Below are 26291 nucleotides of genomic sequence, written 5' to 3'. Positions count from 1 at the left end.
TGATGAAAATTCTATACTCTGCAATGAATTAAAGGAATTTAATATTTCAATTTCAACTGATTAATATTGATCAAAAATAAATATTTTGCTATTCGGTTTTCTTACCTCTAGACGACGCGCCGAATTGCTAACAGAGTGCCTTGGGTCATTCACTATTGAAACGTGTGATCCTACTGGTACTATCCTAGGAGGGATTGGCTTCAGTGAGGAAAGCCTGCAATTTAACAATTAAAACATGAAAATAATATAAATTCATTCAATGTGAAGGAATTGAAAATACGCATAGAAATGTGAAAATCAATTATAAGTTACTTACTTACTTAACTGAAAAAGTATACTCTTGAATTATAGATTTGTTTCTCCATCAAGGTTAACATAAAATAAATCTATAGTTGTGTACAGACATAGAGAAAAAATAGCGGTAAGTAGATATCCCATGGTATAGGGCGTTTATGTCGCAACTTTTACTGTTATCTCAAGCTGATAATCCAAGTAGTTCTTTCCTGTGAAGCTTTATGACGCTGGTAGTCTCTCATATTGTGCTGTTCATACACTCTTACTCGGTGAAAACATTAAAAATCAACAATAATCGACAGTGATCGGCTTGAGATAACAGTAAAAGTTGCGACTTGAACGCTCTATACCATCGGATATCTACTTACGCTATTGTTTATCTATGGTACAGACTTAAGCCCCGCACACATACATCGATTTTTGTTCGTACGATATGTTTTCATTTCATTTGATGTTGTCGTCCTTATGAATTCTATCAGATTAAACGGAGCTTGACAAACATCATCTGTTTGAAATCATCTGTTTAATCTAATAGAATTCATAAGGACGGCAAAATTCCGTACGAACAAAAATCGATGTGTGTGTGTAGCTAGCCTTAGGGTATGATCACATTGTGCAAGTGTACGTCAAGGTCAGATCATGATCATGCATGAGCTGAAATACATTTTTTCCTGTATCTTAAGTACTTACTTTACTCCCTGAAACCTAATACTAAAGTGTCACTTTTTCGCTCTCGGTAGTAAAAAACAGAAAAACTCCCTAGGGAGTAAAAGTGACTCCATTTAAATAACATGGGGAGCATCTCTATTTTGAAACTTACATTGTAATAGGTTAGAAGGTCTAAGCTCAGATGAGAAAGCATAATAGAGGTGTCTGTCATTGAGTCAACTGAATTCAATACCACAACCAGAAATTTGATTAACTCATGAAATATATGTTTGTATGATAATTATTATATTCTTAATATTAGTAGACGATAAAAATTTATACAATTTTTAAAATATTTTATTCTATTCAAAATACCAGCCAACAATAATATTTTTGATCTGCAATTCAAATCTGAACCGCGTGATCTGGAGTCAGCCATTTTTGGTAGCTGCTCAGCTGATATAATTGTTACAACTTTTGCCGATAGATAGCGCAATCGGCAGTGCCAATCAGACGACCGGTTTTTAGGTTTTAGATTTAGGTTATGTTGTTAGGAATCATTGTCACCAATACGTAAGTTATTAGAATGATTTTATTTGCAGTTTCTATAAAAAAATGTAGATGGAGGAAAAATGTTGTGTACATCACGAGCAAAAAATACTTTTTCCTCCACCTACTGTCAAAAGTACTTACTTTACTCCCTGAAACATGATACTAAAGTGTCACTTTTTCGCTCTCGGTACTAAAAAAACAGAAAAAATCCCTAGGGAGTAAAAGTGACTCCATTTAAATAACATGGGAAGCATCTCTATTTTAAAAACGTACATTTGGAATAGGTCAGATGGTCTAAGCTCAGATGAGGAAGCATATAGAGTAGTCATTAAACCAACTAAATTCAATACCTCAACCAGACATTTGATCGATATATAAAATTTATGTTTGTATGCTGAAATTATTATTACAAACTTCATATCACTATACTAGAAAAAATTATTTTTTTCTTTTAATCCATGTTATTCAAAATACCAGCCAACGAATATTACTTATTAACTAATCAAATTTGAAACGGGAACTTCATCATAGCTGTAGTTGTGGCTGTCATTGTTGTTACAACTTTAGCCGACAGATAGTGCTGTCGGAGGAGAACTGTGATTACAAGCCAGCTGTTTCTGTTTACTTTTTTGATTATGTTGTAACACATTGTTTGGTCATATACGTTTTTAAAAATTATTTTATTTGCAGTTTTTATAAAAATGTAGGTGGAGGAAAAATGTTGTGTATATCACGAGTGAAAAATGTTTTTTCTCCCTCAGGAAAATTGTTGCCCTCGGCTTCGCCTCGGGCTTCAAACTTTTCCCTCAGGGAGAAAAAACAGCACTTTTCACTCTAGATATACAAATAACTATTTCTCCCTCAGGAAAATTGCTGCCCTCGGCTTCGCCTCGGGCTTCAAACTTTTTCCCACAGGGAGAAAAAGTTGTACTTTTCACTCTAGATATACAAATAACTATTAAAAGTGCCATTGAAACACGTTGTGACTTGCATGTAGCTGCTCACACTGAACGCAACCAGCAAGTGCACGCGTGCAGTGTGAGTGTTCCTATTTCTCATCTGCACGCTTGGTCATGCATAACCAATCACTTGCACATATAAGCATACAATGTGTTCACACACTTAGTCTGTACGCACTTTATAAATATATCCAATAGTTTATTGTTATCTCTTGTGATTTCACGAGTATGCAATACAATATCAAACTGACTGGCTTCACAAACCAAATATGAATACTACAAATATTTCACACTTGAGAAAACTACAAAGAGTTGTTTTGTTCAAATACTTCTTAACAGAACTCGAGTTCTGAACACACTTACCATGAGAATTCAGTCCGACTGTTGAAGAATGCATGAAAATGACAAACAAACCTACAATATCAACTTGAAATTTTTATTCTACAAAATCGAATGAAACCTTAAAAGTAGATGAGTTCTTTCAATACTTTTGACAATCTACGTTTGAAGCTAATCTACGATTAACTTACATATAGACCATATCTATATGGATAATTGGATAAAAACGCTGAATGAAGATCAATGTGAACGGCTACTTCAATCTATTTATCAATAGGATATTGGTTACTTCTAATGTTTGGATATTCTCTTTGTCCCAATCAATATATCTTTTTGCCTAGCGGTTCACCTTGTGATGACCAACGTGTCTGTGGCGTGTGTGTGTCTGTGGTGTGTGTGTGTGTGTGTGTGTGTGTATGTGGTGTGTGTGTGTGTGTGTGTGTGTGTGTGTGTGTGTGTGTGTGTGTGTGTGTGTGTGTGTGTGTGTGCGATTATGAAATTAAAAAAACTTATTTCTCTTAAGTTCAATCAGGAAAAAAAATGTATACTTTAATCACACAGTACTGGACTCATTGACCCACGAACAGGCCAAAAAGGTCTATGTGGGCTCTTATATTTCATTAAATAGAGTGAATCCACTTGGGATAGGTGCAATAAGATAAGTTTTACCACAATAAAATATGCTAAAACATTGTTGAACTGGATTAAACTAGGAATATTATTATCATAAATATATATAGATATATATGATAGGGAATAGGATAAGGTATTAATAGTATTATTTGTATTACATATCTCAAGTTGTGTATTTGCTCTGTTGAAATATTATTGTAAATTGTGTAAATTTTGCTGAAATAAATTCAATTCAATTCAATATGGTCTATATATGGCACATATATTATGATGTGTTTCATTAGAGGTTTAAACCAGCAGCTGATCTATCTCCGTACAAACCGAGATGATGTATACGTGTCTCAAAAGAATGAATGCATAATTATTGCTAAGTACTTCAGTACTGATAGAATATTACTTAGTAATACAGTATTTCAAATGAATTAAAATAAAAATCTGGTGTGGCGCACTCACACAACTTTCCTTGCCGTTATGAAAATTGATCACATGACGCTAGTGTTCACGCGCATCTCCTGTCTACTATTCTAAGATCTGAGCCAGCTGGTGACAGGACAATAACGCTGGAGACAAACGATGTCTGCTATCTCTTCATGGTGAATGATTTAATAGAATCAACAGTTGCCAACAGTTTGCAATTGAATAATCACATTTTCTCAAAGTTTGAGCTTATTTTCAATTTTAGGTGGAAATTTTACTGAATATCAATTGTAGAGATTTTCTTGCTTAATCTTTTCAACTTGAAATTTTTTGTTTAAATCGTATCTGAAGCCTTATAATTGTGAGTCTAAAATCAAACTTTGCATAGATGGGGCGGAGCTCCTGAAATTTTTACAGATATGGGATTTGTGGCAGTTGATAGAGCTTATCAATGACTGTTCAAGGTATAAAATTGATTGAAATCGTTGGAGCCATTTTCAAGAAAATCGCGAAAACCCCTGTTTTTGACAACATTTTTGCCATTTTAACCGCCATCTAAGTTCGGTTGACAGCAAAGTTATTGCTTTCAGATATACTTCACCTTCCAATATTATAATCGGAATGATATCTAATAATCGAAGGATTTTTTAAATGTGAATCAATTCTCAGTGGACCTTAAAGAAAGCTATATTCCAAGTACTATTGCAATCCATATTGTGGTCTGTTTTTAATAAATGAGTCAATGTTTTACAACTCAATTTTTATACAGCCAATTAAAAGTTTAAGTAAAGATAAGACAACATAACAAGACAATCTTTCGCCTCCACATTCATATCAGTTGTAATCATGCTATCCTTTGAAAATAAGATGTCATCATTAGAAATGTCATTATACTTCTGTGACTAGACTTTGTCATTGACAGTCACTTTTTGTGTAGTTGAGAAGTTGATATTGTGGTAATTATTCATATTTAATGGAAAAGACTAAGAAATCGTCAAAAACCACAGATTTTTCAAGAAGAAAAAACAGAAATCTGTGGTTTTTTGACAATTTTTTAGTCTTTTTCATTAAATTGACAGTCACCATGCAGTTAGAAGCCACAAGGATATTTTGAACAAGGAAGCAAATTGAACATCGTCAGTTCGTTCTGACATCCGGATGTAGACTGAAGCTCCATTTAATGCACATAGGGTCAAGTGAAAAGGAGTGGGGGGGAAAAAGGTTATTGCGTCTATTTTTGCAATTAGCAACTTGCAACTTTATACACTTAATACTTGACAGAATGGATGAATGAATTGGTCGTACCTGGCTTGTAGATTGTTTTTGGCGAGTCCCTCGTCGAGTATAAGTTGCACCTGGTCCTCGTTGATGTGCGGGAATGAGGGCTGGTGTATTCTGGCAAAGGCGCCCTCGGGAGGTTTCAGTATTTTCTGTACATAAGGCTGTGGGTTCGGATTCTCGTTGGTGTACAGTTGTTGTGCTAGTGCCTTTAATTCACAAACAAACAAGTTTTAATCAAATTCATTTTACAAGAAGACGAAGAAGAATGCAAATATCCTCAATGGCTTTTTATAATCAATATTTATTGCAAAAATAAGTGGCCAACACTAACGTATTGATAACATATAGCGGTACCACGTGCAATGCTTCAGAGGAGTAACTATGTACAACTTCTCACAACGTCTACAGGAGTGTATAGACAAAAACAGACAGCATTCAACAGATATTATATTTTTCGTAAATCATTAATGTTTTGATCATTTCTCTTTAATTTTTTTAACCCAAGAACCGGCACGCTAAAAGCTCTGTACCGGCAGCTGTCGATTTTTCGGCAGTTGTACGTGCCGCCAAACTGCAGATGTCGAAAAATCGACAGATAACTTTGACACTCGATTACAAACTATCGATGTATCGTAGAACGTTGTTCAAAGCTGCAAACGATTCTCTATTATTTTCTCTTCGTTGCTTGACTATGTCCAAGCTTCTAAAGTAGTAGCTCTCTATGATATTCAGTGTACAAGTCAAGTCTGAACGTTTAGAGGTTAAGTTCACAATTGTTGACGGTTTGTTATTGTATATCGTTTATGCATTTATATCGGGCAGTTTAGTGTATTTCTCAGTTTATTATTTTGAGTGAAGTATCCACAAATATTAAGTCTACGTTAATATTTTATTACCTGATGATAATAGTGATTGTTTGGGTATAATTCATTATGTCCTATTCCAATGACATTTATGATCGTAGCAGTGAAATAGACAGAGCTTTGGAAGAACTAAATGAAATAAGTGATCACAGTAATGCTTCAGACTTTGAATTGAGTGAAGAAGAATATTTTGATAATAATGATCCACTTTATGAACCACCTGTTTGTGAAAATTCAATTTTTGTTGATAACAATTCTGATGATAACAGTGACTCAGAAAACAATACAAATGTAGAAAGTAATAACTCTTTATCAGTTAGTGAACCCACCACCTCCAATCACACATCTTCGCCCACAATAGGCATAACTGTTATCAATAATTCTCCCAGTACTTCATCTTCTAATCAATTGAATGACTCCAATAATCAATGGAATATAATTCAGCCTCCAGAAGATCCTAAAATCTTTGAGTTCAGAGCAAGAGGAATAGGCCCCAAAAATATTCCACCTAGAAATTCTCAACCAATCGAATATGTTTCATTGTTTCTCACACAAGATGTTTGGGAGGGCTTGGTTGCTGAAACAAATAAGTATTGGAGGAACTTGAAGATAAGCAAAGCTGAATATTTGAAAACCCACAAACATAGTAGGCTACTAAAATGGGAAGATGTTAACACTAAAGTTATGAAGAAGTTTATTGGTTTATGTATAAATATGGGTCTAACGGTTAGAAGAAATCATGAAGGAGTCTTATTGGGACACAAAATCATCGCAACATATTCCATTTTTCAAATATGTTATGTCATTGCGTCAATGGGAACTTATTAGTAGATGTATGCATGTGAATTCATCCCAGTCTCTACCTAACAATCATCCAAATTTTGATCCTTGGCATAAAATTAGGCCATTCCTAGATGCTCCAAATAATTCATTCAAGGACCATTTCATTCCTGAGCAGAATATTTGTATTGATGAGTCACTTGTAGGGATGAGAAACCGTTGTGTTTTTCTACAGTATATGGCAAATAAACGACATGCTCGCTATGGGATCAAGAAGTTTGAGGTATGCGAAAGTTCAACAGGATATGTGCTACATGTTTCCTTGTATAGTGGTAAAAAGTTTTTTTGATATGGTTCAGAAGGACTGGGTCAAGCAGTGGTTATAAAACTCCTTACTGAGGCAAGGCTACTGAACAAAGGATATCATTTATTCACAGACAATTTTTATACAAAAATTCCCCTGGCAGCTGAACTGAAAGACAACAATGTTTATCTAACGGGCACAATACGGAAGACAAGCAAGTTTTTACCTAAAGATTTGATTCAAAAGAAATTGGCAGCTGGTGAATCTATTTATTACAGATCTGGAGATCTGTTGCTACTTGGTTTCAAGGAGAGAGCTACAAGGAAGCCAGTTTATTGCCTAACCTCTGCCTATCATGCTGAAGACCTTCCGGTGAGGAGCAACAGTGGTCGATAGTCAATAAAACCTTATTTGATTGATAAATATAACAAATTTATGGGAGGAGTGGACTTGAAAGACAAGTCTATCTATCATGTTTCATGCAATAGATCGACTAGAAGATATTGGAAGAAAATATTTTTCAACATATTGGACATGGCTCTCCTCAATAGCTACATTATCTATACTAAAAACACTGAGAAACCATTGTCAAGACACAACTACATGATATCTGTGATTGAATCATTGTGCCAAGATGCTCCAGCTATTGAACTTCAACCAACAGGTGAAATGCATAAATTGACCAAGCTGGATGGACGAAGGGAAAGGACATGCTATGTGTGTGGTCATGGACCAAATAAGAGAGGAAGATCCAGCTATTGGTGCCCAGGTTGTAATGTTGGTGTACATACTAAGTGTTTTAGTGAGCTTCAACATTATTACCGAGCAGATCCATGAAAACGTACACATGCGGATGTTCAATAAAGTGCATCACAACACAAAAAAATCACCAAAATTCGAGGGAATGATTTACAGTAACAAAAATTGGTGAGTGTGATCTTAACTATTGTCTGCATGATTTGTATATCTCAGTTTTTTCATTTGTGGCATGAAACATTTTTTTCCAACATATAAACTAATTTTTATTTTTCATTTTTTTCCAATTTGCATTATTTGTAGATAGATATTTTATTTATTTCGAATCCAAAACGCTCAATTCTTCCACATATATATTCTCCATAAATTTATCTTTACAACGATGTATAACAAGTCACATGTTTATGCATTAATTAAGTTACTGATGCGATTTTAAAATGTGACTACCATTATGGAATTCTCTCTCTGCCGGTACAGAGTTTTTAGCGTGCCGGCTCATGGATACTTACAACTGTCGAAAAATCGACAACTGCCGGCTCTTGGGTTAATGGCAACATCCAAGGTACACATTAAAATAATAAATGTTGATTTTCGTTTAAAAATCAGTGTATAACTGTTATTTCAAATCATACCTCCCTTCCCAACCTTGGAATCATTGAAAAATATAATATTTCTTGCTTGATAAAATATCATTGATTATTTTAAACGAGAATGAACAGTTGATATTACATCAATAAACCGGTATTGGTTACCCTCCGTAGAAAGTATTGACAAGACAGAGGATCGGTAACATTGTTCTCCTATCCTTCTCCACTGCCATTATAACGTGGACCTCACTCCAGGTTGTTTACCTCGATATTGTTTAGCAGAGCCTTTGGATCGTGTGCTTCGGCCTTGAGCAGGTCGGCAATGTTGGCATGCAGCTCGTCCCAGTAGTCACACGCTCGCCACGGCGGACCGCGCTCCGTCACAAACGACGTGAAGAACATACAGTCCAGGACGCGCGTCGTGAAATCACAGTCAGTCAGACCGCGTTCGCCCAGGAAGGCAGCCTGTTCAACAGAAGAATCATCAATTAGAATCACCAAGATTCCCACGAGTCAATGGGCCATATGAATAAAGTTGAGCATTTGCTTATACTTCTAAAATATGGAGCATTTGCTTCATTTTCTATGAATAAACGTGAGCAAAACCTTTTGCTCATGCTCATCAAAAAAATAGTTTGAGCATTTGCTCAAAAGTGAAAGCTTTTGCTCGAAATTGTATGAATAAACAGAGCATTTGCTCAACTTTTGAAGCAAGTGCTTCAAAAAAGGTGAGTCTAGTCTAGAGTAGCTTATCACCTTTTGCTCATAGTAAAATGGCTTAATTAATTCGTATGAGGAAGAGGAAACTATACCAGATACGATCACAACCAATAGTTGAGAACTATAAAACTATTTTTAGATTCAAACATGATATATATATATATCACCATTATCCCTACAAAAGAATAAATACAAAAGATATAAGATATAATACCTGATATAAAGATAGCCATCACAAAATAGGAAATAGGCATTTAAGAAGATAATTGTGACGAACAAGAAAAGTAAAGTAAAGTAAAGATGAGAGTGTAGACGATTATAAGAAGGCTATTGATATTATAAGAATATGCTGAAGATTATTATAGAGATGACATTTTTTCACGCTATTATTTAAAAATTCCAAACTCAACTAACCTAAAACTCTATTCATGAATAGAAAACAGAGCAGACGACGCAAACACAAGCGGTGCCCCCTACTTGCATATTTAGCGCTTCCGTGAGCTATAAAAACAAAATAAGGCTACAAAAGCGAATCAGCTGATGAAAAATCTTTAAAATATGTGAGCATTTGCTCCAGAGTTCAGGAGCATAAGGTAAGAGTATAAGGTAAAGCTTATTCATATAAAAATGAGCAAATGCTTTTACTTCTACCTTTTGCTCATGAGCAAAACCTTATGCTCCAAGCTCTTGCTCATGAGCATTTGCTCTGGTTTTATTCATATGGGCAATTGAAAAATTATTCTTGTTCAACAAGAAAACAGGAGAAAAAGATGAAGAAGACGATAGGAGAGGAAGAAGAAGAAGGAGATAAAGGAGAAGAAGAATGAGAAGAGAAAGAATAAGATATGTGTTGAGAACCTCCTTTAGGTTGCTCTTTTTGACTTATCCCCAGTCTGATTATTCAGATGTTTGGGATGAAATAAAAATAATAAAAAAAAAAAAGAATAAACTCGTCCAGTCACAAACGACGTGAAGAACATGCAGTCAACACACGCGTCGTGAAATCGCAGTCGGTTAGACCGTGTTCTCTCAGGAAGGCTGCCTGTCAAACAAAATGCTACAATATTAAGCCCCATATACAGTACACGTCTCGTAGCTTTGCCTCCGTAACTTTAAAACGGCATATAGGCAAGGTATGGTTCGCGGGGTAATATTCACGGCATTGCACAAACATACGGCTTCAGAGACCCCATATGGAGGAAGCTCCCTACACACAGAGATTCTTCATGAATGAGAGAGTTGCAACGTATCACCAAAAATGGGAAGAGTATGTTGAACGTATGTCAACTGATAGGCTGTACTGTGCTAAAAGAACTCCAAAAAGCTTCTTGTGTATCTTTTCAGATACAACACGTTGCTCTTGAGATGATACAGAAGAGCATTTGTTGCTTATGGAAAGATACATTAAAGCCTCTTGTGAATCTTTTCGAATGCAACACGTTGCTTTTGAGAAGATACAAAAGAGCATCGGTTGCATATTATAGAAAGACACATTAAAGCTCCTTGTGTATCTTTACGGATGTAACACGTTGCTTTTGAGAATATACTGAAGAGCATCTGTTGCTTATGGAAAGATATATTACAGCTCCCCTTGTGTATCTTTTCGAATGCAACACGTTGCTTTTGAGAATATACTGAAGAGCATCTGTTGCTGATGGAAAGATACTTTAAAGCTTCCCTTGTGTATCTTTTCGGGTGCAACACGTTGCTTTTGAGAAGATACAAAAGAGAATTTGTTGCTGATGGAAAGATACATCAAAGCTCCTTGTGTATCTTTTCGAATGCAACACGTTGCTTTTGAGAAGATATACAAGGAGCTTTAATCCTTTAATGTATCTTTCCATAAGCAGCAGATGCTCTTTTTTATCTTTTCTAATGCAACACGTTGCTTTTGAGAATATACTGAAGAGCATCTGTTGCTGATGGAAAGATACTTTAAAGCTTCCCTTGTGTATCTTTTTCTTTGCAACACGTTGCTTTTGAGAAGATACAAAGAGCATCTGTTGCTTATGGAAAGATACATCAAAGCTCCTTGTGTATCTTTTCGAATGCAACACGTTGCTTTTGAGAAGATATACAAGGAGCTTTAATCCTTTAATGTATCTTTCCATAAGCAGCAGATGCTCTTTTTTATCTTTTCTAATGCAACACGTTGCTTTTGAGAAGATACAAAAGAGCAATTGTTGCTTATGGAAAGATATATTTTCAAAAAGGTTTGATGTTTTTGAACGGGTATGGATCGCGAGGTAATATTCACGGCTTTGCAAAAACATCAGGCTCCAGAGACCCTAGATGGAGGAAGCTTCCTACACACAGAGATTCTTCATGAATGAGAGAGTTGCAACAATTCTTTCACTTTGTGGAAGGTTATGACCGGCTTGGGGTGTATCATAATGCTAATGATGGTGAAACAACTACTATAGCCGTGCAGTAGCTGAACAATTTATTTTCTACACATGTATGAATACCCAACCTCCTCCTTCTTCTCGTCCTCCTCCTCCTCCTCCTCCCCTCCTCCTCCTCCTCGCACCTCCTCCTCCTTAGTGATGATAATACAAGAGGAGGAGGAGGAGGACGAGAAGAAGGAGGAGGTTGGGTATTCATACATGTGTAGAAAATAAATTGTTCAGCTACTGCACGGCTATAGGAGTAATTTAACCTAACCTAACCTAACCCAACCTATCCAACCTAACCTAACCCAACCTCCTCCTCCTCCTTAGTGATGATAATACAAGAGGAGGAGGAGGAGGAGGACGAGAAGAAGGAGGAGGTTGGGTTAGGTTAGGTTGGGTTAGGTTGGGTTAGGTTAGGTTAGGTTAGGTTGGGTTAGTTTAAATTAGGCTGCTCATTGCTGGTGGTTCCAGAACCGCCTTAACCTCCCTACTCATAGGCATGTCTGATCACTCCCTCTACTCATGTATGAACTCTCCCATAGCAAACAATGCTTTTCATCTACCTAACCATGTTTGAACACTCCTACAACAACCAACGTTTTGCTCTTGAACGCTAACTTTGTGGAAGGTAATAACCATGTGAACACTCCCATAACAAACAATGTTATCCATTTTCCTACAAACACTCATATTAATTCTCCTCTGTGTGAACTCTCCTATTGTAGCCAATGGTTTTTTCAAACACTCACTTTGTGGAAGGATATGACCGGCTTGGCCATCCTAATGATGATGGGACAACTCCTAGCCGTGCAGTAGCTGAGCCATTCATTTTCTACACATGTATGAACACTCCCATTACAAACAATGCTTTTAATTCTTTTACTCTTTTGTGAAACGTTCCATAACAAACAATGCTATTCATTTTCCTACCAATGTGTGAAAACTTCTATTGTAACCAATGGTTTCCTCTTGAACACTCACTTTATGGAAAATGATAACCGGCTTAGGATGTATAATAATAATAAATTTGACTTTATTTCTGCGTGAAAAAATACCAAAAAAATACAAAACATTGTGAAAACTAAGAGTAATAGAAAACTAAGCACTTAGTATTATCATTCTGCTCCACTATAGAAATACAATGAGAAAAAAAACAAAACAAAGAAGCAAAAAGAAAAAAAAAACAATACAGCTAATGGCTTACTCTACTAGAGCTACACTGCGAACGAAAAATACATCAAAAAGACTACTCTACTAGAGATACAATAAAATAACAGTGGACAGCAACTCAAGATAGAGATTCACAAGTTACAAAGATAATACATATACAACATGCAGAAATAAGTCATTACTGTATGCAAATGACCTTAAGAGAGAGGTCACGTCCGCATACAGGAGCACCGGACAAAACAAGCGTTGAATTAAACTGTTAGTTCTATGAAAAATAGAAACTAAATACCGAAATGTATCGAAATGATGGTTTGACAGCTCCTATAGTGAGGTCCACGTTATTATAATGGCAGTGGAGAAAGATAGGTGAAAAACGTTGCCAATCCTGTGTCTTGTCAATGCCTTCTATAGACCGTAGCTGATACAGGTTTATTAATGAAATATTAACTGTTCATTCTTGTTTAAAATAATGAATTATATTTTATTAAGCAAGAAATTATATTTTTCAAAAATCTCACAATGAATCTTCATAATAAAGATGAAATTTTTTGTTAATTATTAATTCTACATTGTTAAAAGACGATCTGGCAACAGAGTAAAGCGAGAAAGAGATAGCGCTATCCGCTTTGTTGAATGATAGACAAGGATAGCAATACCATTGCTAATCAAACACTGCCATCATAACGTGGACCTCACTATAGCCGTGCAGTAGTTGAGCCATTCATCAGCCATAAATATATTCATTCATTTCATTTAATTCAGAGGAGGAAACAAGAGGAAAAACTAACTAACTATATTGTAATCATTTTCCTACCTATGTGTGAAAACTCCGATTAGAAACAATGCTATTTATTCTTCTACTCATGTGTGAATTCTCCCATAACAAACAATGCGTTTCATCTACCTAACCATGTCTGAACACTCCCATTGTAACCAATATTTTTCTCTACTCACTTTGTGGAAGGTGATAACCGGCTTGGGGTGTATCCTAATGATGGTCAAGCAACTCCTGTAGCCGTGCAGCAGCTGAGCAAAGGCGCGCATAAACACGGCGCGAATCTGCTTGTCCTGGAGGGGCGGCTGCAGGGGCCTTGGGGGCGGCGAGGGCGGAAACGCCAGGTCGGCACTGCCCAGTTGCGGCTGCAAAACTAGGCGCAGCCACGACAGTGTGTCGGAGAGCAGAGGTTCAGGTAGGAGAGGCAGGTTGACACCATCTGGTACCATGACTGAACCTCCGTCTAGGTCAGCTACTATCACGTCCATCTGGAAACCATTAATTACAATTCAAACAGTTGAAACTCCAATCATAATACACCTACACAAATTACAACTCAAAGAATATAATAAAGTTGGTGGATTCACGGAAATTCTCCCAAAGAGGCAAGATAACCTCTCTCCCTCACCCCTCCTTCATCCTCCCCGTTTATATTTCAACCCAGCACTTCAAGAAGCGTGCTCGAGAAGTCAACAACGTTTCGTTTCTCCTGTTCCGTGGCGTTCGAGTTGAATGCAACTACCTCGTTCCGTTTCATGATATATGCACAATATCATATAGGCCTACACATGAAGACAGGATATCACCAGTAACTTCTACACTCGAGATATACAGTCCACTTCCTCGCCAGTTCCAAGGTTAGTGCAAATTAGTAGACTTTTTTTGGGGCTGTCGACGTTTTCGTGAATTAAATCTTAACTGTACCCCAATCCATAGGTTTGAGGACAGGACGGGATTACCAAAAGTGATGAATTCAAAAAATCAGTACCTAATCGAACTAAATCTGTTAATGGGGCATTAATGTGGAGGGTATGAATTATATTATTATAAACACTGTTATTAGTTTTGACTAGATAGTAGCATAGAGAAACAATAGCGTAAGTAGATATCTCATGGTATAGGACGTTTATGTCGCAACTTTTACTGTTATCTCAAGCCGATAGTCCACGTAGTTCTTTCCCGTGGAGCTCTGTGGCGCTCTTAGTCTCTCATACTGTGCCGTTCATACACTCTCACCCCAACAAAATAGTAAAAATCGACAATAAACGACAGTAATCGGCTTGAGATAACAGTAAAAGTTGCAGCATAAACGCCCATATGGTAAATAAATAAATAAATGGTATCGGTTATAACTAATCCGAAACAGAAGGCCAGCTTATTCAACAGATTTTTCATAACTTCATCCTCTTCAAACTTAAATTCACAATCTCTTGATAAATGTTCTGAGCCTCTCCTTTATAACTATTAGTTATATCCCTATACCATGGGATATCTACTTATGCTATTGTTTCTCTATGATAGTAGTGAGTAGTAAGTGGTTCTTATTATGGATTTGTCAGGTGATTCTGGTTCTATTTCACTCTCATTTTGTATTGGGCTGGGTGCTCGTTCTCACATTTCATTTCATTATCTCTCATTCATTCATTGAATCATCACAAAGATAAATTTCAAGTTTATCCTACTAAACTTTCATTGATCAGAAGACAGCTAAATTACACAAGCAGTAAACTGATCAATGAAATACCTTTTGACTTGGATTTCAAAATTAGTAAAAAAAGTGTCAATGGGCCCGTTCTGTGTACATGGAATGTGGTAAATTGTCCGATTCACAATTTACCAAGTAAAAAGTTCCGCGTTCCATGGGAGGAATTTTGACAGATTCTGTTCTAGAAACCTGTTCCAGTTCCAACTTTCTGCCCCACAGTCGAAGTGTGGTAAATTGTCCGACCTGGTACAGTTCCAACTATCTGAGCTCTCATTGGTCGATTATTGTAGTCTGCTTGCTTCTCTACGCATGCGCTGATAGTTTGTTTACAATTGCATAGCATAGAATACATAACCTACAATATGATGTTTGATAACCATTCATAAAATGAATTTTTCTCGATAGAAAATTTGAGAGTAATGAATAAAAGAAATTTACACTTTTCTAGGTAGGTTTGTAAAACACTCTTTCTTCATTCACGCAGCTAGTAAACGACACAATTTAGTGTAAATCAACTTTATATGTGCGCGCCAAAAGCTTGAACCAACGATTTTGAAATGGCGTTCCATGGGAACATTTTGTACTAGTCACGTGATGGAACAATTTACGATTGGAACTGGAACAATTTACTGTACACAGAACGTACACAATGAATGGATTAAGAGGGAATATTTCTTTACCATAAATATAGCAATTTAATTTTCATTTTATAGTCTTTTCTATGCAAAATATTTGTTTGATTTTTTATGATTCTGCTGTTCTAAAGTTTAAAATGGAAGCGCTTGTGCGGCATTGTCATTCATCCCCTCATTATTACCTGGGCTTGAAATACTCGTGGAAAGTTGCCTTTGAAAATAAAAAAAAAAAAAATCATTTTTAAGACATCTTAAGGAGCAATACCTTGGAGGCGTCTCAAGACGCGCGGCTCAGGCGTGTCAAGACGCTTGGTTAGAGCGGTCACGGCTAGAGCACATAACATATAAACACATTAGAATGCGGCAGGCAACAGTGGGTTGTAGCACTACCTCCGTACACAAAGCCATAGTGCATTCTGGTGACGTCAGCACAGGTAGGGTACTCACCCACTACATCCGTAAATAAAGCCGTAGTGCATTCGTGTGACGTCAGCACAGTAGGGCTCCTACACCAATGAAAACACTAGCTGATATTGATCAGCTGAAGTCAACGAGTTTTTATTGGTGTAGGAACCCTACCTGTGCTGACGTCACACGAATGCGCTATGGCTTTGTTTACGGAGGTAGTGACTCACCACCTCCTACACCAATAAAAACACTAACTCACATTTGTTGATTTCAGCTGATCTATATCAGCATAGAGAAACAATAGCATAGGGCGTTTATGTCGCAACTTTTACTGTTATCTCAAGCTGATAGTCCACGTAGTTCTTTCCCGTGAAGCTTTATGACGCTGGTAGTCTCTCATATTGAGCCGATCATACACTATTGCCCGATCAAAACAGTAAAAATCGACAGTAATCGGCTTCAGATAACAGTAAAAGTTGCGACATAAACGCCCTATACCATGGGATATCTACTTAAGCTATTGTTTCTCTATGATATCAGCTAGTGTTTTTATTAGTGTAGGAGCCCTACCTGTGCTGACGTCACCAGAATGCACTATGGCTTTGTTTACGGAGGTAGTGGTAACAGAGAGCTAATAACGTTTCTATGTATAACCTGAGAGTTACATCTCATAACATTTATAATATTAGCTATTCAGATTTGACAATAGAGCGAAGACAATTGGGGTATCTTAGCTCAAAAATAATAAATATCATGCCAAATGCATTGTCAGAATCTCTTTCTAATGGGGGTAGACAGAGGATGGAACAGATAAATAAGTGGGTGATACAAAAATTTTTCTTCGACATCAGTCAAATATTATAATTACTAGTAATTTATTGTTGAACTTCGATTTTTTGTAGCTATGATTATTAGTAAATAGATTTTTATATTGTCTAAACAGCAGATACTCTCACTCAGCGGTCAGGGTTTTGCCCTTGCTGGGTGGTGCCATGTAATTTTAATTTATTTGTAAAATAGCATAATATTATAATCTATAATATTTCTTTTGTAAGTTTTTATTTTGTATTTTGTTTTTATGGGCAATAAAGACGTAAAAAAAGAGCTGTACTAGCTAAATAATAATACTAACCAGTTAGAAAACATCAGTCTCGAGTCTATATAATGTGAGTATAATACTAATGTTAGTAATAATACTAACCAATTCGGAAACATCAGTCTTGAGCGAGGAGTGCACCCCCATGACAAAGGGGGTGGGTGTGGAGAGGACCTCCACCAATGCGGCAGGCAACAGGGGGATGTAGACGTGTGAATATCGGAACGGGTACATGAGGGCGGTCAGCGCACGACATCCTTCCGTCAGTCGTGAGTACGACTGCGACTGGAACAGGATCTTGTGTTCTGTCATGATCGCGCAGAATAACGACAACACGTTACGGATACCTGTCGACAAAAAACACACAAAAAATTAGAGAATTCTTTATTGATTCACACAATAATATTACATCATCAAAAATGATAGGGAGGGAAAAATAATGTAACCTTGTGCTACTCCTCGCCCAAATTTAGATAAGGTTACACATAGTCCGAAATAGATAGATAAATAGATAGATATAAATTACGTCTGGTTGGCCTCAACGGCGTCAGACAAGTCAAAGTGCTAGCAAAAGCGAGACACTATTAATTTTTCATTAAATTTATATCTAGTATATAATTACTATTTGTCTTTGACTCTATTACAGTAACCAAAATAGTCCTTCAGACTATAAAAGCATTCCTCCTTTAGAAATAATTTCAAACTTCGTTTAAACTTTTTTATCGTTAATATTTCCCGCAACCGAATTGGTAGTACTTGGTAAATCTTTCTACCAATATAACTGGGTTTTTCTTCATACAAAGTCAATTTATGATATTCCGAGAAGGTACTCTTATGCCGTGTATTATATTCATGCGTCTTATTAATAGTCTGTAGTGAACACCTTCTAATATATACACACATTTCCAAAATATAGAGACAGGGAACACTGAGAATCTCCATTTTAATAAAATAGTCCCTACAATGTGTTTGTGGATGCAACCTCAACATAGTGCGCAATGCTTTCTTTTGACAAATGAAAATTTTCTGAAGGTTACTCTCTCTAGCTCCCCAGGTTATGCCTTGATGCCGTAGGTATAAGCCATAGGTATAAATCTGGATCAAAGACTAACCTGGAGCCCTCATATAGACTATGTCTGTTCTAGATTGAACCGGGTTCTCTACCTTTTACGCGGATTAAAGGAATGTGTCCCAAGGCATTATTTGAGGATAACCTACTTTGCCTTTTTTCAAAGCACTTTTTTGTATGGCCTATCCCTATGGGGATGTGCTCCTGATGCCCAAAAAATCCTGCTGATTCAGAAAAGGGCAGTTAGGATTATTTCTGATGCTAAATACCTGGACCACTGCAAACCGTTGTTCATTGACCAAGGAATAATGACTGTGTCTTTTTGCTGTCACTGAACGTGAGAAAAAATATTGAATCATTTCCATGTAGGGAGGACTTTCATCAGTATGATACAAGAAATAGGCAGCAAATTGATGTTCCTTATACTAGGCTGAGGAGAATGCAGATGAATTCGAAGCAAATTTCTTTGAGAATCTTCAATAAGTTTCCTGCTTCAGTGAGAGCCATATCTGCTCCTTTGTTTAAACGTAGATTGAAAACTCTCTTGACAGAAGATCCTTTATACTCACTGTCGAAATTTTTTGATATGGATAGGGATATAATTAGTAATTATTTTCAAATATACGTTCCATAATGTATTAATATTAGGTTGGCAATAGTTTTAGAGTATGAGAATATATTTGAATTATATATATGTTTGTAACATTCTTTATGTATGAGCTGAATCATATGATAGTCAGTGTTTTTGATGGTCTTTTATTATTGTATGTTTTGAACATTGTGACGTTTCCGATTGTGTAATCTATATGCTCAAAGGAATAAAATCTATTCTATTCCTTGTAGTTGTTCACTTCACAAAATTTTCAGATCTTAATTCTGTATGAATTATCGGCTACAATATTTACATTTACATTATTTTCATAATTGACAAATCAAATACATGATCAGAAAAGGGCCAACAATGAGAAGACAGCACATTCCAAATACCTGTCAACAAAAAACACACAAACAATAACAGAATCCATTACGAATGAAAAGTGTGCCTCAGATCTGAGAGATTCAAGATCTTCAACTGACAATTCCAGGCAAACTGAAACAAGCAGGACGTTGTACTGTTCATTTATTTAATTTATCAATGCAATAACAAATCATATAGCAAGGACTGGGAGAGAGCAGGCTTAGCCCACTACTGCCCAAATTTTATAAACAGGAACATTTCCAAAACATATAAGTAAGGGTACAAACTCACTGAAAGCGGAGCGGAGCGTGGCGTGGCGTTGAGGAGCGTCGTGAACAATATCATGTTAAGTAATGAGCTAAAACACACTGGAAGCGTCTACTCGCAGAGCGGAGCGGAGCGTGGCGTCAAACTTTGGAACAAGCTGGTTTGTTTTTTGGAGCGTCTACAAGCGGCAAAAAACCAGCTTTTGATTTGATTTGTTTATTTGATTTGATTGAATTTTCTTCCTGGAGACTCTTTAAATTTGATTGGAGACTCTTTTGATTTGATTGAATTTTCTTCCTGGAGACTCTTTAAAGAGTATAGCAAATCTTCAAGGACTATTTGTCAAAATATAAAAGAATACATATAAACATATATAATATACATCACATTCCACAACAATGTACATCGCAATTTAACCCTCCCAAAAGCCTCATTCTCCATCCATAAATTCTTGAATACTGTAGTAAACCCAGTTTGCTAAATATTTTCTTAGTAGCTTTTTGAAAATATCCTTATTCTCATTTTCTCTCAAAGCTGACGACAGTTTACTCATAAATTTCATACCCAAATAAGAAGGCTTATTTTTATACTGAGCTGTCCTGTGGTATTGTGCAGAAAATTTACTCTTATTTCTAGTGTCTTCATAATTATGTAGGTCACAGTTTCTTATAAATTTTGTATCTCTTATATACATAATCACTTCGAAAATGTACAGTGCAGGCACAGTTAGTAGTCCTAGATCTTTAAAATACTCTCTGCAGGACTCTAATGGCTTAAGACCTTTTATCGCTCTCACAGCTCTTTTGCATTCTAAAGATTCTATCTAAATTTTTGAGACTGGAGCCCCCCCAAACCAATATTGCATACCGAATAAGCGACATTATGAGGGCATGATATACTGTACATGTTAAGATAGTGTTCCCAGTACTTAATCTTGAAATCTGCCTGAGTGCAAACACTCCAGATGATATTTTACAGCATAAATGATCAATATAGTTATCCCAAGACAAGTTCTGGTCCAGCAAGACACCTAGAAATTTCACAGACAGAGGTTGTTCAACATTCACTCCATTTATTTGAACGTTTATTTCTTCAAGATCTCTATAATTATTTCTATGTCTGAACTGCAAGAACTGCGTTTTAGTTTCGTTCACTTTGAGGTTATGTTGACTGAGGAATTGGGCTATGGCATGTACATTGACAAAAGTAACTAATTCTAATTTTTCTGCATCCTTTGCACTACAAATGTAGGATGTGTCGTCAGCATACATAAAAACCTTACTTGTTCCAAAGTTTGACGCCACGCTCCGCTTCGCCACGCTCCGCTCCGCTCTGCGAGTAGACGCTTCCAGTGTGTTGCAGCTCATTACTTAACATGATATTGTTCACGACGCTCCTCAACGCCACGCTCCGCTCCGCTCCGCTTTCAGTGAGTTTGTACCCTTACTGTGATGACGCTACATCACAGAATAGATACAGAATGGAAACTACCAATCAAACGCCTATCCAACCAATGCTTTTTACATGTCACAAATACTAGACACGTCACGTGACTGCGCCATCTTGTTAGAAGTTAAAATCCTGTCTTTTGATTGGCTCGTGGCAGTGAACGAGACCGATTAATCCGGATCAGTAAAGTGATCCGAACCTCCCATCTATACTATTACAATGCTGAACTTTCTAACAAGATGGCGGATTTTTGTGCCAGGGTACTAGCCGAGTCTCCATTCTGTATCTATTCTGTGACCAGATATTCAACACACTTGTCCTGTCGTTACTGACCACCCTTGGGCTGTCTTTTCTCGAAAATAAATATCAAAATATCATCTAAATTAAAAATTAGCACTAGACTAGAACACTAACCGAGCTGTTGGAATAGCAAACAAACAGCGGTGTTGGTGACAGGCAGTGAAGGCGTGAGGGGCGGTTGCAACGCCTGCCTGTCCCCCGCCCCTATGGAGAACCGCACCTGCGGCCCACCCGGAGGCGGCACCTGGATGCAGCCCAGGATGTTGCCTACCAGTGTCTCAATCGCCACGCCCCCAACACTCTCCACGTACACTGTGTAGATTATGCCCAAGCAGTTCTGCAACACAAAAGTTCTGCCATGAGAAAAATAGATAATATTTCAGAATGCTACATGTGATATAGATACTTTTCAATGTCTAATAAAGAACTATTATATGATGATGATGATGTTATAAAACGAATTCAATGATGTTAAGGTGGGCCGTCCACTAGAACAGTTTTTGTCCGAACTAGCATCGGCCGATAACTACCGAACGCGACCGAACGATCCCCCAACAAATGAAGGAATAGATACTCGTCCATTGCAACAGGTTCCGGCCGATAAATTTTTCGATCCGAATTGATTGGGATTTTTCGGCTCTATCCGGCCGAACTGGTCGAGCTGAGACAACAAAGTGTTCCTAACCTAAAATTGATTCACAGTCTTGTTTGTTTTTGGTTTTTGAAGTTGTCCTGTTTTATAAAGTTGTAACTATGGACAATGAAAAGTTGATAAGTTTGGTTCAAGAGGATGTTCCACTTTGGGATATGCGAGACAAAAGATATCATCGTCGTGATGTTCAAAGGAATCTGTGGACAAAGATTGCTGAACAAATAGGATCTGAAGGTAAAATTATTGTAATGAATAACTAATTTAGTGGCTATTTGTTTATTCAATTTTTTTCATTTCATTTCATTTTTTCATCCCACTGACCACCTATGAAAGGGGTATAAGGATTTGTCAATTATAATCTAAGTCGTCAATCTTTGCATTCTATAATGCAAAAAGAATTCCTCACTGGAATAAGGACAAACCTGCAACAACTCCTCCCTCACCTTAATTCTGAACTTTTCACCTGTAAGATGAATACCAGTTCGATGAATGTCGTCTCTGAGGTTTTGTCTATATCTGGTATTGTATGAGTGGAACAACTCTCCTGTATTGAACCCATCTTTATTCCTATCAATTTTTAAAATCTCAATATAATCATTGTTTATGATTTTTTGGCTATGATAGTAGCTAATTCAATAATTGGCAACTAGACTGACGTAAACGGTTCCAATGGACGACCATATTCGGCCGAATCAACGGCCGGCAGATTCGTCCGATCCAACGGCCGAACGGATTGGTTGAGTAGGGTACCAGTGAACGGTTACCCTAAGAATGAACACAACTGTATTGTGTAGTAGTACTCACTCGGAATGTCTCAATGTAGTCTAGCCTGGACACGAGGACGAGGCATTTGGGGGCATACATGATGCTATGGTGGGTGATGGTGGGCATGTGATCGCTTTCCAGGCCATCTTCATCCTAAACACAATCATAAATCACAAATTAAAATCACATTTATCAATCGAATGATGATAATAGATCAAATCACAGATACAACAAGATAAGATACGAATATGCCGGCATTCTCAATTCCGTGTTCCCGCCACAGCTAGTGGACGCTCAGTGGACGCTACTTCTGTCCCTGTGTGCAGCATTCTCAAGAATGAAATTGCTTTGTTTTTTTCAGATTGTTTTATTTTTATTTTCTACGGATATTGCAGATGTGACACCTAGAGATGCGTACAGAATTTCGCTCTGCTCCGCAATCGAACGTCACTCGAGCAGACCGATTGATGATCGCAGGTGGAGCAAGAGTGGAACGCGAGAAGAGCGTGTAACAGAGCTCGAGCTTGGCAAGTTCCTAGGGCCAACTAACCAATAGTTGCGCATGCTCGGTTAACATTTATGTTGGATCAGTTACGAAAATTACGATCTCTGTGTTAGCATATACAATCATCAAAATTGATAATTAATTATTAAATCATGTAAAATTATAAAAACATTTTTAATAATAGGTACCAGCATATTAGAATTTAGAAGATAGAAGCCAAACACCCAACCACGCATTTCACCTTTCAAAACATTGACAGACATTTCAATGTCATCTTTTTCACCTCATCTCTGGAAAGTTTCCACTTTTATTTTTTTTAGGTAACTACATACGTTAGTTATAATTATCAACTCGTTTGTAATTTTCTTTGTGTCTTTGTTTGATCTTTTTTAAATAACCTACCTGCGCACAGGTTTTAAACCTATGCTGGTATCATTTTCCCTCAAATATTACCCGTAATTATTTATAATAGACATTATAATTATTCTAGCAGCAATGTTACTTTCTTATTAATAAACTATAAATATATAGCTACATTTAGCATCAACTTGCTAATGCAATACGTAAGTTCCCTTATTGTTTTTCGTTTTCTTTGTTTGTAATGTTTTTTTGGTAAATAAAGTTCAATATATTTCAATATAGTTTAATATATACATAACCATTTTTGTAATGAAACATCAACATAGATGCAACAAACATTTGTGAATTAATTATTATAAATGTATTATATAACATAATTAATAAACATAATGTATTATTATGCTACCCAGAGATCCCCGGGACAGAATATTTTATTTCGTTTTGTCACCTAATCGGCTGGATTGAACGTTTCACATTGTGAGGAGTGATCCGTGTTCTAGTGGATAGAGTGCTTGTGTAGCAGCATAGAGATCCAGGGTTCGAGCCCTCTCATTACCAAAAGTTTTTTAACCACATCACTCCCGTGTTATCGGATGGGCACGTTAAACTGTCGGTCCCGGCTGAAGTATGACAGTCGTGAGGCCCATTGACGGCTTAAATTATATATTCAGGCGGTGGGACCTTCCCGAAAGGGACTCCCCACCAACAAAAGCCATACGAATTTACTTTTTCACATTGTGAGGTTAGGTTGTAGCGAAGTCAACAATACGACAAGCGCGCGATCATCCTTCGAACATATTTCGAACCTCTAGCGATCCCTTGCGTAACATCCCGTGCGTATATCTGTACGCACCTTAGTATGAGATCGGACTTCCCTTAAGAATGAATGGAATGTCGATAAAAATAGATAGCATATCTAATGAGATTATAATGGTAACAATTGTATGTAAACAAGCTGATTTGTAATTTATGATATCACGGAATTGTGAATAATGTCAATTATTTCTGAAATTATGATCTTTAAACTATACTCGAACCGGTGTAATTAGAGTTGATTATTAATCAAACCAGGGAAAAATAGTCACAATATTGATTATTTTCCAAGAAATATAATCTATGAAATTACAGCCTATTAATAAGATAATTATAAGACAATGCATTAGAACTGAATTATTTCCGAAAGTTGAATCACCATTGAAGGCTCACATTATGAATCAATCACATTAAAATTGATTGCGTGAAATCACCATTGCATTGAAGAATGAAACCATAATATGAATTCAATGAATCAACACCAGTAGCATCTTCAGTGATTCACAGAAAAAATGGTTATAATTTCACAACAGTTTTTTTACGAAAATACTATATAGTTATATCTAGAAATAGTTTTTATCTATTAGTCGCATCCCACATAAAAGGGCACTGACAATACAAGACGGAAGTAGGCCTATGCGAGTGTAAGATAAAGGCATATCTAGTCCAATCTTTGTTTTTTATTTACCAGTATAAGCCTACACATGGACTATAGTGAGGTTCACGTTATAATGGCAGTGTTTGGTTAGCAATGGTATTGCTATCCTTGTCTATCATTCAACAAAGCGGACAGCGATTTGTTTTTTTTTATACTTTTAGGTTGTCTAATGTCTATCTCTTTCTAGCTTTGCTCTGTTGTCAGATCGTCTTTTAACAATGTAGAATTAATAATTTAACTAACAAAATATTTCATCTTGATTGTGCAAATTAATTACGAAATTATTGAAAAATGTAATTTCTTGCTTAAAAAAATATAATTGATTATTTTAAACGAGAATGAACAGTTAATATTGCATCAATAAACCTGTATCAGCTACTGTCTAGTCTATAGGAAGCAACGTTTTTCTCCTATCTTTCTCCACTGCCATTATAACGTGGACCTCACTATACATTGTTTAGTTGGTGAATCACACGAAATCACGAGAAAATCGAAGAAAACAGAAAAAAGTAATCGGAAATGAAATGTTTGAATGATCACTGGAGCCTGTCACATCTATTTTCCGCCAGAAAGGAAGATTTGTCGCTATGATGACAAAAGTAGAGTAGCTCCAGTCGAGCAGAACAATGGTGTCCTTTCAAGCATCACTCTAGCAATTAATTGACAAGACAGACAGGGCAATTTCAACCAACGATAGAAAAACGTGATGAAAATTTCTTTATTTTCACAAATGAATTTGAAATTTACAATATACTCTGTGTATAAGGCTGGTCACTAACGGCAGGACATGTATGATATACATGACGTCATACATTTAACCTACTCTAGAACTTGGTACGCCATAGTGGAGTAGGTCAATTTCCACACAGAAAAATCTAAACAAGTAGAGGACACATAAGATTTTTTGTAACTAACTATTGTATGTAATATTGTAATAAATTCATCTAATATTTTGTGTTATTGATGTTGTAGTTTTAGTTTTTTTGGGAAATAAACATTTTATTCATTGTTGTGTCATCACAGCGAAAGACTTCGAGCAAAATTGTTTGAGGTTGGGTTTTTGTATCTTCGATTTTTTGTTTATTTTCTCTTCACTACTTTATCATTATAATTTCTAATTTTCCAGTGGTTTATTATTCATTGTTATTGGTTGTTTATTTTATGTTCGGGTACAAACACA

The 26291-nt window shown here is 36.5% G+C and overlaps 1 protein-coding gene across 1 annotated transcript in view; it reads right to left on the bottom strand.

Moving 5' to 3' along the window:
- The window catches only part of LOC111049769 (myotubularin-related protein 13), a 146339-nt gene that overhangs the window by 92347 nt on the left and 27701 nt on the right, over positions 1-26291 (bottom strand). The window contains 7 exon segments of the mRNA XM_039439411.1: positions 106-214; positions 5148-5329; positions 8678-8878; positions 13651-13959; positions 17421-17662; positions 21473-21695; positions 22815-22928. Coding sequence (XP_039295345.1) covers positions 106-214; positions 5148-5329; positions 8678-8878; positions 13651-13959; positions 17421-17662; positions 21473-21695; positions 22815-22928 — 1380 coding nt within the window.

This window comes from Nilaparvata lugens, chromosome 12 (genome assembly GCF_014356525.2).
Source record: "Nilaparvata lugens isolate BPH chromosome 12, ASM1435652v1, whole genome shotgun sequence".
Lineage (NCBI taxonomy): Eukaryota > Metazoa > Arthropoda > Insecta > Hemiptera > Delphacidae > Nilaparvata > Nilaparvata lugens.
Note: the sequence above shows the minus strand (reverse complement) of the source record. Positions and strands in the feature narration are given on the sequence as shown.